This window comes from Corvus kubaryi, unplaced genomic scaffold (genome assembly GCF_017639235.1).
Source record: "Corvus kubaryi isolate FWS band 111438036 unplaced genomic scaffold, C.kubaryi_AGA036_p1.0 37260, whole genome shotgun sequence".
Lineage (NCBI taxonomy): Eukaryota > Metazoa > Chordata > Aves > Passeriformes > Corvidae > Corvus > Corvus kubaryi.
Window position 1 is genome coordinate 8,170,053 of NW_024581077.1, and position 19,113 is coordinate 8,189,165.

At 40.6% G+C, this 19,113-nt stretch overlaps 1 protein-coding gene across 4 annotated transcripts in view; it reads left to right on the plus strand.

The window, feature by feature from the left end:
• The window catches only part of TSPAN9 (tetraspanin 9), a 172,593-nt gene that overhangs the window by 24,678 nt on the left and 128,802 nt on the right, over window positions 1-19,113 (plus strand). The window contains exon 3 of one of the 4 annotated variants that reach the window (XM_042024294.1): window positions 17,558-17,706. The exons of 2 other annotated variants lie outside the window; for them this stretch is intronic. In XM_042024294.1, the coding sequence (XP_041880228.1) occupies window positions 17,622-17,706 (85 nt within the window). In that variant the 5' untranslated portion in view covers window positions 17,558-17,621. Of the gene's footprint in view, window positions 1-17,557; window positions 17,707-19,113 lie in introns of those variants that run through there. One more of the 4 variants, XM_042024293.1, reaches the window with a different exon arrangement.

Genomic DNA, 19,113 nt, shown 5'->3' on the forward strand with positions numbered 1-19,113 from the left:
AAACAATCCAATATGAAGACTTTAGAAAGGAAAGGTCAAAGCAGTTAAAAATTACTATTTTCACAGCTCATGTGAAAATTGCCAAAGAAGTTCTTGACTTAAACCTGAAATTGGAAATATAACTTATTTTTGTTAAGAAAGTATGGTGAAATACATGGTGAACCATGTAAGTTGTTTTAAGGGTATATTGTCAGAAATGTCATATTAATCTGTTCTGGCTCTAAAGTAAGAATACACTCTGTCTTTTGAGTTGGTTGATTATGTATCTTTTTGAGTTTAATTTCATCTCTTCCTGTTTTGAATCCATTACAGTTACTGCAAGTGTTGAACAATATTTTTCAGCAGCTGAGTGATCAAATGTCTATTTGCACTAAAACTTTGAATGGTAATAAAAGAGTATCACTAAGCTTTTAAGAAAGGAACTCTGTCTCTTATGAATTGCGTAAGAGATTAAAGCTGATTTTTCTGACTTAGGATCAGATATTTTTTTCCCTATCCACAGATGATGTGATTTGAAAATCAACCTGTGCCTCTCTTAAGGAAATTTTGCACCTTTGCAACTTTGTAGTGACTATAAGGACATAGTGTTTCCTCTTTCAAGCTAAGTGTCTGGAACTGTGTAGTTACAAGGAAATCTTGTCTGATTTTGTCAAAAGCTTTTCTTTAGCTTCAGAGGTGGAGAGAAGAATTAAAATAATAAAGCAATAGGCTCAAGCAATAAGATTTAAAAATGGTATAATTTATTATTTTGAGGACAAAAAAAAGATGGATTTCAGACAGTGGACTGTGTGGTTTGGCTTGTGATGCTGACTTTGATGCCAAGCTGTGGATTGCACTTCTCCAAGGCTTGAGGAGCAAAAGGCCTGAGCTGGAGCCACTGGGAACAGAATGGCTTTATCTCTTTTTGTTGTGATATCCTGAAAGTGCTGCAGGTTTTGTGACTTTGCTTGGTTTCTGCCATGATTACTTTCTTATGTTGCAGAGTATATCTGTTATCTCTGACAGTTCTTTGGCAATTTTGGACAGAACATAAACATTCTCACCAGCCTGTGCTGACTGATAGGGCAGATTTTGAAAATGATTGATGCTTGCTTAGTTTTCTTGTTCGGAGTTCTGCAAAGTGCCAGGCTGCTTGGCTTTTGGACAGTGCCAGACAACTACTGTAGTAAAAGCTGGATTTCCATAGAAGGGATTAAAAAAAATGCAGTAGTAGAACATTCTTCTTTCTGATACTGGTTCTGGGTTACAAGAAGGAGCCAAATTCTAGCATTTTTATTTTGTCCCTAGCTGCCAGTCCTGCAAATTGAGAGATTATAAGTAGGCTTCACTTACAAACAAAACTGAAGAGAAGTTGCCAAGGGCTAAATTTCCTCCCTGTGAGGCTTAGTTGTGGGGTTGTGTGTGGTTATGCCCCAAACTGTCACTGTGCAATCTCACTGTTTGGAGGTGTGCAGAAATTAAACCAGCTGTAAATTGTTTTGATGGTTTGTTTACAGTCAAGGGTAAATGTCTGCTCCCTCTCTCTGAGCTGCATTGCCTTCATAGGACAAAAAGGAGTGATAAACCTTCACTGGCTATTTTTATCATTATATTTAATAGATGAAACTGTGGCTGCATGTTAGGGAATAGACCTGCTGGAAGGACACTGCTCTTCTGATGACATTTGAGAGCAGATTCCATTTGAGCTTGACTGCTTAGTAGGCCATCCTTCTTCGGATGTGGCTCTTGTAAAAGAAATCGCTTTGTAGTAGGCACTCTCTGTATTTTAATATTAAGGTTTCATATTTAAAAATCCTAGTAGATAATGAAGCTTTGCTTTGGTATTTTCCCCTTTCTGCTTTCCTATTTAAGATATGAGCGATTGGAAGACTAGCCTTTTTCAGAAGCTTGCTTCATTTTATGCCTGGTTATGCAATGTCCTGGCAGCAGTTACTTTATGCTCTCAGGAGAAAATTTCTTACAGAAGTTTAGATTTTGCTAGTCTATTACAGCTTTCTCGAGTGTGTGAGAATTTAAAGGAAACAGTCCTTTTACAAAAATAGAAAGCTTTGATTTTTTGGACATGAAATTATGCTACCATTCATTACCATTTACCTCTCCTATACCATCAGCTTTCATTTTGATCTTGTCTGAGCTGTGCTGATCAGCACACTGTAGACAGAGTGAAACAAATCAAGGTGGTGGAAAAATCCTGTGGTAAGAACATAAGTCTTGTTCTCTTCCACCTCAAATCTCTTCTCTGTGCAGTGTGAGGAAGATGTTGGGTATCTTCCTGTACTCCACTGCCGTCTGTCTGGGTGGGATGAGGACTGGACTGATTTTTCCTCTATTATGCAGTGTGGTGTTGCTGTGTGTGAGGAAGTCACAGGAGGAAAATATAAGTACTTTCCTGCATAATCCCACTGTCTGTGGAAGACCAGTTGAGAAATACTCTCCCAGTGGAAGAGCTGCAGCAGCCAGTAGGTACTGCTTTTTTGCCTGTGCTTCTTTCGGTATGAAATTAATTGGACTGCTCTCTGCAGCAGCATCACTGCACTGGTTTGGCTGGTGGTCTAAATAGCTTAAATTCTCCTTGTAAGTTAGTTAAGTCTGTGAGGCACTAATGTAATGGTCTCTTCCTTCCTCAGGGTGGAACAAACATGGAAGCATTAGCAATAACAAAAGCCTCTTCTGTCTTGTTCCAGTTTCTCTTAGTTTTCTGACGAAGAAGCATCTGGTATGGCCTTTAGCTGTCCCTTTATAGGCCATAAGTCCTGATGCATTGCCAAGTGACATAATATTATGTTTCATTTTTAAAGGGGATTTTGCAGGGCAGAGGGAACAGTGCACAAGAAGTTTATTTGTTGCACAATAAGGTCATTCTTTAAGAATGAGACAAAACTACAAGCGTTTTATTTCTGATCAGCTTTGACTTGTGATTAGTTACAGCTTCCCATAACCAATGCTGTCATAGCAGTTTTTATTCTGGGTCATAAACAGTGATTGTAAACCCTATTAAAATAAAAACAACAAAAAAACCCCTAAGAAGAAATGTGTTTGCAAGAAGATTTATTTCTGACATGAGTCACAGTTCATGAACTTCTCCCAGATGAGCTCATCATGGGAAATCTTCAGTAGGAATACTGGTATCTAAGTCACTCCGATACTACCTTTCTCAGTGACATAAGGTTCTGTGGATCAGCACATCTGCACTATGCAACTGTGTTCCTAAAGTAATCTTACAGCTTCTTCCTTCTGTTTGAAGCTAAATCTGCTTGAAATGTATTTATTCATAACTTGCATGTGTTCTTAGTTGTAGGAGGTACCTTAGACTTCAAGAAATATCTGCGATAGTTTTAAATTCAGTTTTTTTAATAATGGAAATTGTTTTCAGTGGTTACTAAAAAGATGGTACTAGAAGGTTTGAGTGTAGAAACATTTGAAGATTTATCAGTTGAATTCTGACAATACACATAAAGTGCATGTTTTTAGAGGAACAGAAAGGATTGTCAGTGGCACCTCTTTGGTTTTTTCTGGATATGTAAATTATATTTTGTGTTGAAAGAGGCCACCTATGTTTTTATGTATAAACCAAGAGACACATATATGATAGGAATAGGTAGTGTGTGATTTATGTCCTAACAATTCCTCTGGTGATTTCATGATGATGCCTTTTCCTGGTCTTAAAATCAAGAGTCAAACTTGGTTAGAAGGGAAAAAGGGGTTTTACTTTGGTATTTATTTTAAGGATCCTTAGGTGCACACATCCAGGTTGAATGCACTCAAATGCACACCACAATGCACCCCCCCCAAAGATCGGGTATAACATTATAGGTCTTACTAATTAGCATATCTATCAAAGTTCCCCAATGAGAGGCTCAAGTGAGCCCCCCTCCCCAAGGAACCTTCCCCTGGATGGTTCTATCTTAGTTTACAAATTGTTCTGGAGAGGACCTTGGGGTCTGGGGCGCACTGATCCCTGACTATGAAGCTCCTAAGATGTTTAGTCTCTTAGCTTGACAAACAAGTCCAAGAATGTAGGCAAAAAGCACTAAGAATACAGAAGCTGTAAAAAGGTATGACAGGGGTATAAAAGAAAAGGCAACAAATCATCATGGCATCAATGAAGTTCTGGTGAGTGTATTGGTTCAAAATGGATTTGAAGATCCTTAAGTGGAAGTAAAATTGGCAAGACTTTGCAAAACACATTTCCAAGAAAAAGGAACACAAATGATGGTTGCCAGAGAGAACCTATTAAATGAAATCCTGTGTTCTCAGTTACTTCAGTGGTCAAGTGAGATGTCCAGAATATCTGCATGGTAGAGGGATTTGTTGAAAAAAGCTGTGCTTGATAGGCATTTTTCATTTGTTGGGTTTTGGTTTTTTGGAGTTTTTTTTTTTTTTTTTGGTTGGTTGGTTGGTTTTGTTATTAACAGCAATGTGTTTATTGAAAGCCTGTAAGAGCATATTTTGTGGTATAGTTCCTGCAGCTGAAAATGAAATGCAGATAAAAGGACTGTTTATAAGTCAGTCACACCTTATCTCCAACACCTCCTTTTGCTAGAGTTTGGGAAGAATGAAAAAGCATGTCCCTGTGTGTCCAAATGAATTTGAACTGTGCTGGACTCTCAGTGGACATGAACAAATCAAATCTAGAACCTGTCTTTGAGACTCCCCTCTTTGGTAGTTTAGTTTATCTCCAAGGCCAAGTTGTTACAGCAGCAGTTGTCAGCAGGGCTCAGTTTCTTGGATAATTCTCTCTCATGTAGTTTGGCTGTAATTATTAAAATCTGAACCTTGAATTTTTAAACTTACAAGTACAGGCCATTGAAACATGAGCCCAGTGTGCTCAAGTGGCACTGTGTCACCTCATAAATGAGCCCTGGCCTTCTGTGCCAGCTGCAGGGCCTGCGCGGCATCACTCCATGTAGGTCGCAGCAGTCCAATTTTGAGGTGACAAGTTCATGCATCACTGTGGCAAGATGTGACTGGGGCCAGCAATGACAGGCAGTGCAGTACAATGAGATGAAAATGAAAAATAGTTCTGTTCGCTATAGCCTCTAGTTGACACATGTTCCTGACAAATTCTTACTTTGGTTTTGCTTAAGTACCCAATATATTGTTCTAATAGCATTCTTACAGAACTGGTTGATCTGAAAATTACTCTGGAGCTAACAGCTTATAAGGAGTTCTAGCTAATGGTGTGGCAAGGATCTAAAATGGGGATAGTACAGCTTTACGCTGTATTAAATATAACTGCACAGGGACGTAGGATTTCAGGAGTCTTGGAAGAAACTTCAAAGACAAAAGTTAGAAAAGAAACAGAATAGAATAGAATATTTCAGTTGAAGGGACCTAAACCTGTGACCTAGCCCAACTGCCTGATAACTTCAGGGCTGGCCAGAAGTTAAAGCATGTTATTAAGGGAATTTCCCAAATGCTTCTTAAACAGATAGGGATGGGGCATTGATCACTTACCCAGGGAGCCTGGGGGTTGCAGTGTCTGACCACCCTCTCAGTAAAGATGTGCTTCCTAATGTAAAGTCTGAGCCTTCCCCTGTACAGCTTTGAACCATTCCCAGTTTTGTTGCCCTCCTCTGGATGCATTTCTCCTCCTTCCCATCCCTCTTACACTGCAGGGCCCAGAACTGCTGCCAGCACCCCGGGTGAGGCCGCACCAACGCTGAGCACAGCGGATGATCCCCGCTTCTGGCCGGCTGTGCTGCCGTGTTTGATGCCCCCAGGACACGGCTTTGGCCCTCTGGGCTGCCCGGGCACACCCTGCTGACTCTCACTGAGCTGCTGCCCACCAGCACCCCCAGGGCCCTCCCTGCAGGGCGGGCTCTCTCCTGACGCTCCTCTCCCAGTTTGTGCTTGTGCCTGCAGTTACTCCATGCCAGGTGCAGGATCCAGCATTTGTTCCTGAGAAATTTCATGCCAGGGATGATTGCCCAGTGCTCTATGCAGATTCCTCTCCAAGGCCTCTTGTCCCTCCAGAGAATCAACAGTGCCTTCTGGTTTAGCATCGACAGCAAACTTGCTGATGGTGCGTTCAGCTCCTGCATCCAGATCACTGATAAACACATTGCACAGAACTGTCCCTGGAACTGAACCCTGCAAAACCCCACTGGTCTGCAGTCACCAGCCAAGTGTAGCCCCATTCACTACACCCCTTTGAGCTCTGCCCTTCTTCCCCCGGCACAGTGTGAACCTGCTCGTACGACAGCGGGGACAGCTTGTGCAGGAAGATGCTGTGAGGGATGGTATCCAAAGCTTTACTAAAATCCTGAAAAACCTAACACACCAAAGATTGGATTAACACCCTACAGTGTTCATGTAGAAGCTATTAAAACTAAACTGTTCTGAGATCTAGACAGAGTCTCTCACAAGCTGTACATATTTTTTTTTCTTTCTGTCTTTGCATACAGCTCACAGATTCTCTGAACCTCTTAGCAGTGTGGCCATTTAATAGGAAGGGAAAAAAAGAAATGAGAGTAGAAAAAAACAAAACACAAAAGAAAAAATTCGCTTTTTATATGTACAGTTAACTTTTATAAGTAGAACAGATGCTGTTTTGTATGGGTTTTTTCCCCTCCCTTTCTGTAAAACTGACAACCTACATAAAAATTAGGATGTGGGACATGCCAGACTGATGGACATTTAATCAAATCTATATAATCTGTTATTAGTCTGTATGTCTGAGGCTATCAAAAAGAAATCAAAGCAGATTAATTTTCACCATTTAAAAATTTCTGATTTTTAAATTTATTTTAACCAGAAATTAGGCTGAATGAATGATTGACTCAACAATCAGTAAATACTTAAGTATTCAAACTGTCTTCAGGGTCATGGATAACTCAGCCATAGCTAGGAAAACTCACAGTACTTGTAAAATTTTAAGTCTGGTCCTGGCTTCTTCTTCTCTTGTTTAATTTTTTTAGTCCCATTCATTTATTCCTGCAGTGCTCTATAACTGCTGTCTTTCTGTAAACATACATAGGTTAGAGGTATTCAATTTGGTTTAAGCAGCATTCTCATGGGCAGTTTGCCAGGAACTCAAAGGCTTCACCTAAATTGCACATTGCTGGGAATAATCTGACTCTCAGCTTCTCTTATCTTTTGTTTGTTTCTTCCTTAGACCTCTGTCTGGCTTTTTACTGGGTCAAGACAAGTAGCAGTGATTGGTGGTATCTATAATTCCAGTAGTCTGCAGCTTCTTAGTCTATTTGGAGGCAGGTACAGAGCAGAGATCCTGGAGCTAATAGAAGAAATTTCCACCCAGTTCCCACATTTTGTTATAGTCCCTACTGGGAGAGTGCACTGGCTGTCAGAGCATAATAGAGCATCCACAGCTTCAGCTGTAATTTGTTAACAGTCTGATTTCAGCTCATTAAGAAATCCAGTGCAGCTTCCAGCCACAGTAATTCTAATGCCCTGGGACATAGTGTCTCATCAGTGTGTTCCCTGACTGTGGTATGAGGCTGTATGTATTTGAGATGTAGGTTGGAAGGGTTGGTCAGGAAATAGGTTTTGTCTGGACAACAGTTCAGACTCACTTTATATTGCTCTTTAAGGTATCATCTAGAGAATAGATTTTCTAGGATAAAACATGTCTTTGCTTGGCAGATGAAAATGGATTTTTTAATACTCTCTGCTACTTATTTTTTAAAGCATAAGTCATCCCTCCCTGATGTGATGGAACAACTTAAAATTAGTGTTTCTTTTTGTTTCTCTGGTGTGGTCACTGGGGGTTATTTTCTGTTGAAGTTTGAGCTCACAGAGAGGGCTTTGAAACAATAATGTCTGGATTCTGAAACACTTGAAAAAACATATCAACCTGTGCCACTGCAGGACTGCATGAGCTGAGCCTTGAAGAGAAATTATGGTATTTCAGTGCAGTCATGAAGACTGACAGTATAGAAATGCCTCAAATCCCAAATAGTTACTCTCTATTCATAGATAAATTTACTGAAAACTAAACTTCTGTCTTAACGAAAAGGCATGTTCTGGCAGCAGGACAATTTTTACTTTTGATGAGAAAGAGACTGATTATCTAAGTGGGATTTTACAAAAATTTTTGTGTGCCTGATTATCAAGATTAAAAAGCATGCAGAGGAATAGCTGATTCAGTGCATACACTTTTTCCTCTGCTTTCCAGTGATATCTCCATTATTCACCTTGAGCAGATGTAAGCTGAACCCAAAGCATACCTTGCTTTGTCCCTCTTCTTTCCTCTCCCCTGGCTGCTGGGAATCTTTAACTGTGTACATATGCAGAACTGTGGCACCCTGATTTGTATAGATTTAAACCCTCTACCACCCCAAAATTAGGAGAGAATCCAGAAGCTGTGTGCTTCAAATCAGGTAGATAGCTCATTGAGAATTCTTGTACCCAGCTAGGCAAGCCCTGAGAGCTTGAAAACAATTACAGAGAGAAGGTAAACTTTTAAGATAAAGCACAACAGCTTTGTGGAAGTCTTGACTTTCTGGATGAAAAGTGGGGGAAAGCAGATTGGGGAAAATTCTGTTGTTTTCCTTTATTAGAGATTTAAGATGAATGCATTCCCTATTTTAAAGCCCTGCATTTAGTGACTGTGGCTAATGTGCTCCTCAGGGCCAGCAGTAACACAGACATCTGCATGAGAAATGTTAAACGTGCAGCCATTGTGTTTTGTGAGCTTCCCAAATGATAAGAAGATGCCTGCCTTTACTACTGATATTTGATCAGTGTCTTGACATTTTCTGGAGCGAGCACATAAATTAATTTTTGTCCTTTGATTTCCTATCTGTTGATTTATCAGGGCCCTTTCTAATTGCATCATAATGCAGTATGCAAGAAAAGGGTTTGTTTGTCAGTAGTTAGGGCTGTAGTAGCTTGTCTAAGATACGAAGGCTGTGAAAGCTTGCAGGCTTTCAGGTGTAACAGAAGAGTGGAGGAAGTGCTCAGCAGATAAAAGCGCCTCTCAGTCACAGAATACAAGCTCAGTTGGGTTTGAAAGCAAACACAAGAACCAGGACCAGTTTGTGGGAAGAAGAGACCTCAGGAAAAATTAATTTAAGCAGCCAGCAGGTCGTGTAGGAGTTGCTGCTTCACTTCTGCCTATACAGTATTAATAGCAATTACTGTTATTAATATAAAACAAATAAAGTTGCCCCATGAACAACCGGGTGTATTTGAAGGTGGACCAGTGAGCTGATACTTCTAAACTCCCATCAGATATATAGGAAAAGCAGAATGCCTGGGGATGTGTTTAACCCTTTTAACAGTGACATGAAAAGTCCTCACCTCTGCTGGAAAGGTTCGATTTTTGCTCACTGGCTCTGCTGATGGCCAGCTGTTGTACCCAGTGCTGGTTTGTTTTGCCAGTGGTTTTATTTAGAGTGGCTCTGCACTGACTGAACATCAGCTCTTTTAGTATCAAATTGAAAGCCTTTAACTAAGCTTCTTAATGCTGTCATGTCTGGGTCGGGGAAAAAAAGTGGTTGAGTGTTAGCAAGATTTTCTGTGGATGGCCCAGATCTTATTACAGATGTTACACGAAACTAATAGTAGTTTACTTGGATTTTCTTCACAATTAGATTGCAGTCTTGCCATTCTTGACCATTTAACTTTCTTGGATGTTCAAAGTTCACATTTTTAAAGTTCATGGGGTAGATACAGTAACTATAAAGCAGATAAGTAACACTCAAGGTTGTGTAGATGACAAAAGAAGATGGGGGGTGCTAATGGTTCAACTGTGTGTAAGGCAGCCTGAGAGAAAATTCAAAGTCGGAACTTCTCAGGAGAGATGAGATTGTAAAAAAAGGAATTTCTTTGTGGTAAAACAACTTGATGTTTCCACAGGTAAACATGAAAAACAGGAGGCTTGTGCGGACTGGCAAGTAATTTGTTGGAATGTCAGTAAGCTACTTCAGTGTAACTGTGTCAACCAAGTGAATTACGCTTCGGGAGCTGCTTTGCAAAAAGCAAACTCGGGAATAGGAGCCATTCAGTATCATGGAAAACAAATTGGAACTGTAAGAGTTGGGGGAAAAAAAAGCATAATGCTGTAAGTGCACTGTGGATATGCAGTAATAACCATACAGGAGCTCAGTATTGCAGCTTATTTATTATACTATAAGCCTTTTTATTTGTAGAGGTATATCAGTAAGTTTCCTGTTGGAGCTGCAGTTTAAATCAGTTCTTTAAGTGGAAAGATACACAGTGGCAAGTTGAATTTTGCTGATGTGATGACACAGTATAAATTTCCAATCTGTGCCAATTTAAGTGTGGGATTGAGGCAGACAGCATGTCTACATTGGCAAAACCGAGGTGCAGACAAATGACCCCAAGTCTTCATTGGCCTATTGATGGCAGTACTTGCCTAAGTAGTGCTTTGTGGTCAGTGTGTTCTGCCCATGCAGTCGCTAGTGCTCATTAGAGCTCTAGCCTTGCTTTCAGCTTCTTGGATTTCTTTCTGTAAGCATTGTTAAAGGGCATTGCAGGCAAAGGCTGTGGCGTGGAAACTGTTGATACGTGTGAGGCTGGATCTGTGCTGCAGAATGCAGCTCTAAGTGGAGATCCTTGAGGCAATAATAGAGACTGCAGCTTCAGACTGTGTGACATGGTGTGGCTTGGTACACTCAGTTGCTTTCATGTGTGTCAGCTACAGTCCAGCATTCCAGTCCTGTGTCAAAATGCAGTGCTTCAGGAGATACCCTTGCACCTCTGCGAGACTTTCATCCTTTAAAAACGAAGCAAAACAAAAAAGAATTAAATTGTTGACCCTGGGGTCTTCAAGATACACGTAATAAATTAATTTTCTTTTGAACTGTAACCAGAACTGACCTCAGGCTCAGTTGAAATGAAATAACTTAAGGGATAGCTGCAGAAATGGAAAAAGTCTTTTGTTAGAATAGTCTCCAGCATTCAGCTGGGGAAACTGTTGAGCTTTTGATTGAAACTGTAGTGTTTCTCTTCCTTATGTAAATCCTGCCTCTGGCCACAGGGCTCATTTCCATCGTTGCTGTGTGGCTGATTCTCCAACATGCAGTGTACATGGACAGTGCTGTTTTTATTGGCTCAAAACTTCCCGCTGTTTGTCCGCAACAAAGATGCTGCATCAGCTTCTGGCTCACTACAGCTGGAACAGGGAACTGCCAAAACACTCTTGAAAATAAAAACCAAAAGGCCTATGTAAATGTGGTGGTCAAACAGCTAAGAATGAAAAAACCACCGAAGCCTTTCTTTCCCCTTTGGCCCCCCTTTTTCTTCTTTCTTTTCTCACTCTTTCCTGTAGACCACCTGAGCTTTAATTAATAGATGCAGGAAGGACAGAAGCTTTGCTGGTGTGTACAACTGAAGTGTGTCATAAAGAAGGGTGTTTATTACCATTCCCTGTCTAGATGTGGGATCACAAAGCGTCAGTAGCTCTAAGTGACCTGATGTAGGTACCTGTGAAGTCCCTGTTGCAAATAAGAAGCCAAAAATCTCCTGCAGCCAATATGCCATGGTTTTTGACTTGACCTGTTAAACCACAAACCTTCATTTGAAGGAATAACTTCTAATTAAAAACTTGTTTGCTATTCACTCTGCTACTCTTGTCTTCCTGAGTTTTTTATAGTCTTGTTTTTAATAACCTGGGCTATTGCAGCTTGTCTCAAGACTTTTACTAACGTGTAAGTGCTAAACAACACCTCTTTCATTTGAAAGATGAGGCAGCAAGGAATTATAGTTTAGGGTGTTTCTTTTCAGTGAACATGCTGCACTACATTTATATGCCTGCTGTGGAATGTCGTTACATATTCCATAACTCAGTGTCGCTTGCATCAGAGAGCTATAGTGCAGGCTAGGATGTGTTTTATCTGTTGGCTGGCTGCATCTCTGTAAGACTACAGACTAACGCTCCATCTCCATTTGAGGTAGGAGGGCAGTGGGAGCAAGATGAAGCGTCGCAGCAGTACTCATGCTTAATCCAGTTCCCAGAAATGACAAAAGGCAATATGCCATCTGATACATTTCATGCACAGTGGTCTCAACCACCAAGGCCTGGCCGCTTGCCAGTGAAGACCTGAGCAGGGCTGAGTTTCAGAATGTGCTTGGGGTGGTCATGAATGTCAAGTTTCTGATGCCTCTCTGAAATGAGATGTAGTAACAGCTGTGCATTCCTATCCTGCTGCAGAACAGGAGGGGGATTCATGTTCTGATTCATATTCATTTGCTAGAGGGAGCTTCTGATTGCCTTCCAGGTGGTGGTCAACTGGGTCTTGCTTGGTTGTCTTGAGAAGTGTCTGTTACATCAGGAAACTTCAGGAACTGGGAGTGGAGGAAGAGGGAGAGAAATAGTCAGCAGTCTTCAGAGAGCATTTTACCAGGAGGAGTGTGTTGGCTGTCTAAGGCAACAGCAGTTAATACAAAAGGTTACAATCAGGGGGAGTGGGAAAGTCTGTTCCTAGTCCTTGAAACTGCTTGGTGATGATGGTATAGTAGTTTTGTCAGCCTCTGCTTCAGTATTTCCATCTGCTAGATGGGATGCTGCTTGTGAGACATATTCAGCTTGACAAAATGAAGTTCCTTTCGTGCAGCCAGTTTACTAGGGATTGTATTTTTCCGATATAACTTTGTGTAGCCCGTGTGCAGAAAAAGGGTGTTGGCATGAAAAAAAGAGTAAAAGATAGTAACTTCAACATTTCTGCTTTTGTTTCACATAATACATCATCACTACTACTTGTTTAAAAGCTTTCGAACAAGTTTTTATCTCTACAAGTTAGATGCTGTTATTCTTGCGGGAATTACTCTATTTCCCCCACCTTTAAAACTTGCAATAACCTGCTGATTCAGAAATGAGTGTGTCCCTTGGCATCGTGTTCTTTCATAGCTCTATCCTTTCCCTTCCTCAGGTATTCAATCTAATTACTGTCAGTGCAACAGCTGCTGCCTCTGCTCTGCTGAAATCTGTGTCTGTTCATTCCAGTGAGTTTCCCGCTCATATCCAGGCTCAGCTGAGAGGGACCCTCCGCCTGTGCCTCCTGCTTTTGTCTCCTGCTAACTAATGACATAAAGCATTTCGGTATACAATTTGCATTAATAAGATGGAAACAAAAATTGCCCCACAAAAACACAAACAAGCACTGAAAAAAACTGTGTTGGGTGAGACAGTGGCTTCTTTGGAGCCTTGTTTTGATAACATTAGATTGGGAAAAAAATCCCACTGTTCATCTTCATGTCTCACTGAACTCTTTCTTTAGTGAGTTAAGATCAGCTCCCTTTCCCGCCAGCTCATTGTTTGATCAGGAGCTTGCAAGTGCCCAAGATGCAGGGCAACACAAAGAGATGTTGTGTCTGTTCATGTAGCATAAGTATATATATATAGGACAGGGCAGTCTGAAAATGTAATTAAATGTAATAAAAAAAAAAGGAGTGGCGGTGAAAAACATGCATGCATTGTTCTAATCCTGCTCCCTTCAGAACAAAGAACAAATGTGGCTGCTGCAACTCCAGTTGCAGCCTGTTCTTCTTAGCTTATAAGCATGCATGAGAGGAATCAATTCAATAGAAAGTAAATGTACAATCACAAAATAATTACAGTAATGTGTTTAAGGATGGTCTCCTATAAGCTTGCTTTCTTTGCTCTTTCTCTGTTCACTCCAAAGCTCATTATAAAAAGTATAATGTGGAAATAAGGGATGGGGGAAAAAACCCAAGCCAATCTCTGTTTTGCTTTTGAGCCATGTGAAGAATGCCTTCAAAGGTGTTAGTTTATTTTATATATGTTGTTTAGTTAGGTTATTTGTTCCTCTACACAAAAAATTCAAATGCACCAGGAGTATGGTGGAAGAAAGATTTTTTTTTTCTGAAATGGGGGAAACAGAGATGGGAAATAAGAGGATAGGGAGCACAGTAAAGCTTTGTCCTTTCTCTCTGCCACTCATCCTTTTTGATTTCAAAGCTATTTTGCCTTTGTTTAATTTCTCATTAAAACTCAGTCTTTCAAGCTTATTTTTCACAGCCCTGGAGACCAGAATCAGAATCTCCACTCACTTCCCACCCTGCTACACCCTTCCCGTACAAACTGGAATTAAAAAAAAAAAACAAACCCTGCAATTTCAGAATATACAGCCAAACTGAAGTTGCCAACACTGGATACATGTTCTAAGGTGCATCTAAGGAATGGAGGTCATTTCACTGATGCTACCTAGTATTGCACACTTGTTTGTATGGAAGTTGCCATGGAGTTAACTCCTCCATCTTCTACCCATTCCTACCCTCCCATCAGTAGATGATGGTTTCCTCTGTTCATACTTAAATAACTCGTCAAACTGACATAATAGGAACATGCTGGAATTTGTAGGTGACGTGCATTTAAATTGTCTCCTTGTCAAGGTAAGAGCTGGTTTTTTGCTTTTGTTTTCATGAGGCAGAAAAAGAGAAAATTGCCATTTGCCTGGGATTTCTCAATGACCTGAATATATGAGTCCCCAAGGCTGCAGTCCTGTTTTTGGTATAGACCCTGTCACTCACAAAGTAGCACAGACAGCCCCCTACTCCTGCACCCCCTGCACTGTGGATCCTCCCGTTGTTAGCCCTGGATGTAGAGTCCATCCACGAGCAGGTCTTCCAGGTGACTTCCAGACTTGAGTGTCTCCAAAAGTTGGCCAGAACCACCCTAATCTCTCCAGAATCAAGTTCCACTAGTTGCCTGACTCCCAGAGACACATGCATACCTGTCTGCCAAGCCGCCTAGTTTAACTACCTGCTTAGCCAGCAAGTAGCTGCTGGCTAGTGTGGCTTTATAGTTCCTAGCAATTACACACCCACTGTGACACCACACATGCATGGACTTTAAGACCTGTAGTCCCACTCCAAAATCATCACCATCTACAGAAAGGTGAATAAGTAGGCTCACCAACCTTTGGATACCAATCATTCCCACACAGAGTGGAAAAAAATATTTTTTCCCCCTCATTTATCTTTTTTTTAATGACTCTTATTCAAGAATTTTAAACTATTAGGTAGCTGCAAAACCCCTCTGTGTAGGACATGACAGTGATGGATGCTTGGCTTTCTGGTCATCTTTGCATTTATTTTTCTGTTAAGGTATTTTCTGTAGTGTTTATCATCAGCTTATTTATGTGCTTATATAAAAAAGATTCATGATGAATGATGACCTGACAGGGCTGATGATAACAATTCTGAGTAGTTTATTTATGCGCTACTACTTTTTTTGCTGTAACTGCTAAAATACAAGAGGGATGAAAAGGATGTGGGAACTCCAAAAATACCTCTTTCTTAGGCTGTTTTTACCCAGCTGTTAGTTTGGCCCCAGTCCTCCAGTTTCCCCCTCAACTCTATCTGCTTTCTCTCTTTCCTTTTTCCCCCTTCCACTCTCCAATCTGCTGCAGCTGTTAGAATTTCATCATTGTCTCCAAATACCACGTTTCTCATTTGCAGCACGTCCCCTTCTGTGCTAAGGGGGATGTCATTTGTGTTCATTCTCTGTTTCCCCCATTTCAGAAAAAAAAAAAAAATCTTTCTTCTACCATACTCCTGGTGCATTTGAATTTTTTGTGCAGAGGAACAAATAACCTAAGTAAACAACATATGCTAAGGGGGATGTCACATGCTTTGCATGTGTATTATTGTCAGATGATCTGCAGCCATAGCAGTTCTTACACATTTGATTGCAGCAAGGGTCAATTCCTTGGTAAGAGGCACACATAAGATGCATAAATATTGAAGGATGAGGTTTGCAGACTTGCTGGCAGAAAGTGGTTGCGCCTTTTTGTTCTCATGTTCTGCTTTTCAGATGCCTTTGCCCTGTAGTTAGCCTTATCAGCATTTGATTTAACACTGGATGCCAGCATACTTATTCCTTTTGGCAGTTTTAGTGCCATGTCACTCACTGACTGTCACAGTTGTATCATATTAGATGGCTTATCCTAAAAAGCTATTTCAGGTATGAAACCACTGCTCATTCTAATATACTTTATCTGTATATCTGTTGGGGTTTTTTTCCAGCTGATTTTTAGGTTTGTGTGCACTTTGAATCAATGGCTTTTGTGAATTTCTTTCTGCTCACTGTCTTCATTTCTGCCTGATACCGATTTTGCACTTACTCTGGCTTTCCCAAAAAAACCCTGGTAGTGCCCTTGCTCTTTCCTTACAGTCCTCCATAATTAGAGTCTCTGATGGAGTCCTGCAGGTTTAGCAGGGCATCCTAATTTGGACTTGGGGGTCAGCTTGGAGTTCTGAGTTACTCTTAGCTTGGTTCTATCTTCCTCCCACAAACTGGCCTAAAATAGATGTTAATTACAGTGTTTCTTTGCTACCCTCTGGTTCTCTTTAAGAGAGGTCCTTACTCTCCTCAGGCTACAATGCCTGTAGATTTAACTTACCGGACCACTGGGAGGAGAAACTTATTCCAGGGAACAGAATAGACCTTCAAGTCCAAATTGGTTTGTACCTGCACATGTAGTCCACATGTGTGTGTCTATGTGCCAAAATAAACCATGTGACCTTGGATGTACAGAATGAAGTCATGGAACATCTGTGCTCACTGATGCAAAGCTTCTGTTTGTACTGAAAGCACCATGCCATTATATATTGCCTCATTTCTACATTGGATGCATATTGTGAATTCTGTTGTGCAAATACAACCTTATTTTGTGCAGTCTAAGACAGTTTAAAGCAAAATACTTCTGTCTGGACTTGTCGTCTTCTATTCTTCCCTCTCAAAAAATGCCAAGGGCATTTGCACAACACTTTTGACATTTCCAGGTATTTTTCTTTTTTCTGTCATGTTTGTTTCATTAAATCCTTTGTAAAGAGACAGTGGATGCAACTCCTTTTGCAGTGTTAGTTCTCTGTATAATGCATGGGCTCAGGACACTTTCCAGTCTCTCTGCCCCCAGCCTATCCTGGTGCATAGTGTTATTCCTCTTCAGGTGCAAGACTTCACATTTCCTTTTGTCACTTTTCATGAGGTTCCTGTGAGCCCGTATCTCCAGCCTGTCAAGGTCCCTGTGAATGGTGGTATAACCATCTGGTGTATCAGCCAATCTTCTTGATTTTGTATCATCAGCAAATTTGTCAAGGGGAGACAATGGCAGTGGCAAATACACCTTCACAAAACTCTCATTTACTTTGGCAGCTCAGAGTGAAAGCAGGATCTTGCCAGGTGACCTAGGGAGAAAGAGTGTTAGCTGGATGCAGTATAACTCCATTGTGTAAAGTTTAAAAAAGTTTTCCTCCGCCACAGGGCTCTTGGATTTCTGTGCTGATGAGGACTGTGTGTGACCTTTCTATGTTTTAATTATTCAGGAAGGATGTCCTACACTACAGAGTGCCTGTTAATAAAAAGTCTGAAATAAATGCTTCAAATGACTACTTTTGGTGCTTACTTTAGATCCTGTAAGTCAAGGAGATCCTAGCTGGAAATCCTTATGAGACTCTAGGAAGCCCTGAGGGGCTGCAGGTGTTATCTCCCAGTTCATAAGTAATGCTCAGCACATTTTGAGTTACAGGAAATGTGATTTTTTTGTAAATATATAGAGATTCATGACTATCTTGGATGGACCTTTCTGTTTCTTACTTTTACTAGTCAGGAGGGACCTGCTCTCTTCAGCAGTCTGCGACTTGTTGGCCACGTGGCTTTGATATGCTCCATGCAGGACAGAATGCCCAGCTCTCCTCCACCTGGTGTTGAATGCTGCTGGTTGAAAATCGCATCTGCTATGGCTAATGCTCACAGTAAGCAGTCCTGAAAGTGCATTTTTACCTTGTGTTTCTTGACCTAGAGGTTCTGGGGAAATCACTTTAAACAACGTGTTTAAACTCTGCAAGCCTTGGTCTGAAAACAGGTGTTTAAAACTGATTGCCAACTTACTTTGGGGATGTGGACTTAATTGGTTCATTCTGCTAACAATGTTTTTAATGGACTTATCTCTTACAAGTCTCATCAAGTCCTCTCTGCTTTCTCTTGCCAAATAAGTATTCCCTAATAATCCCCAAATCTCTTCCTTCATCTTCATTATTTATTTGCTTGTTTAATAAATAATTTTTTTTCTCCCAGAAGCCTAAACTGACTTACATGTGAGCTGCTCCTTGGCTGAACCACATAGCAGTTGCTGTATGGTGTGCTGTATTTATTAGTGTTCTCTGAAAAATTGCTGGTGCTCCAGAAAATTAGGGCTACACAGTGATGTTCCTGAGGCATGTGAAGGTGTCTTGGGAGAATAACATGAAACAGGTCTTGCATGTCTCTGCTGTGCTAAAACAAGAGTGAAGCAGTTAATTCTGGGCTTCCTGTGTTGTACCAAGCTTCTCATTTCTAAAGCTGTCGAAGAAATTCTTGGCTATTTGCAGGATTATGGGCTGGATTTCCTGTAGAACCCCACACTGCAACTGCCTTCCTACTAGAGTGAAACATTAGTAACTAATAACTGATTCATTTAAACTGTTACCTAGACATTCTGCAGAATTGCTTCCTAAACAATCTGAATAAACATTTTGAATGACGTTATTTTAAAATTCAGTTGATCTAATTTATTTTCCACGAGTGTATCTTTAGAATAGAATAGTCTATTTCAGTTGGAAACTTACTCCAGATAAACTTCTGCTCTGTCAGCATCCTAATGGGGGAATTGCACACAGGATCTGCAGCACCTTTCCCAAGGAAAGAAAAGGAAGGAAATGTAGATTTGCAGATTTTGTCCATGTCACTCACTCACAAATAGGTCCCTGCAGAATAATAAAGAGCTTCAGTGTCATTGACTTTTTTATTTTTTTAGCTAAACAATCACAGGCTTCACATAGTATAAAGGTCCCTCTAGCTGGGTACCATTTTAGGAGACCTCTATATTATATTACATGTTTCTAGCTGCTGGTTCAAATTTCTAAAGTAGGATTTTTCTGATTACAAGCTAAAGTTTGAATTTCCAGCCCCACTGAATCTCCCTCCAAATCTGCTGACTCTGCCAGGCAGACTGATGTTTTACTGGATTTGTTAATGTTCAAGCTACATTCTTACCATTCTTTTCTCACAGGAAAATATCTGTAAATAACTCTGTCTAAAATTTCTTACTCTGCTGGGTTTCCTGTCACTCTCAGGAACTTTAGTGCCTTCTTTATTTTGAGTGTTAGTATATCTCCAAGAAT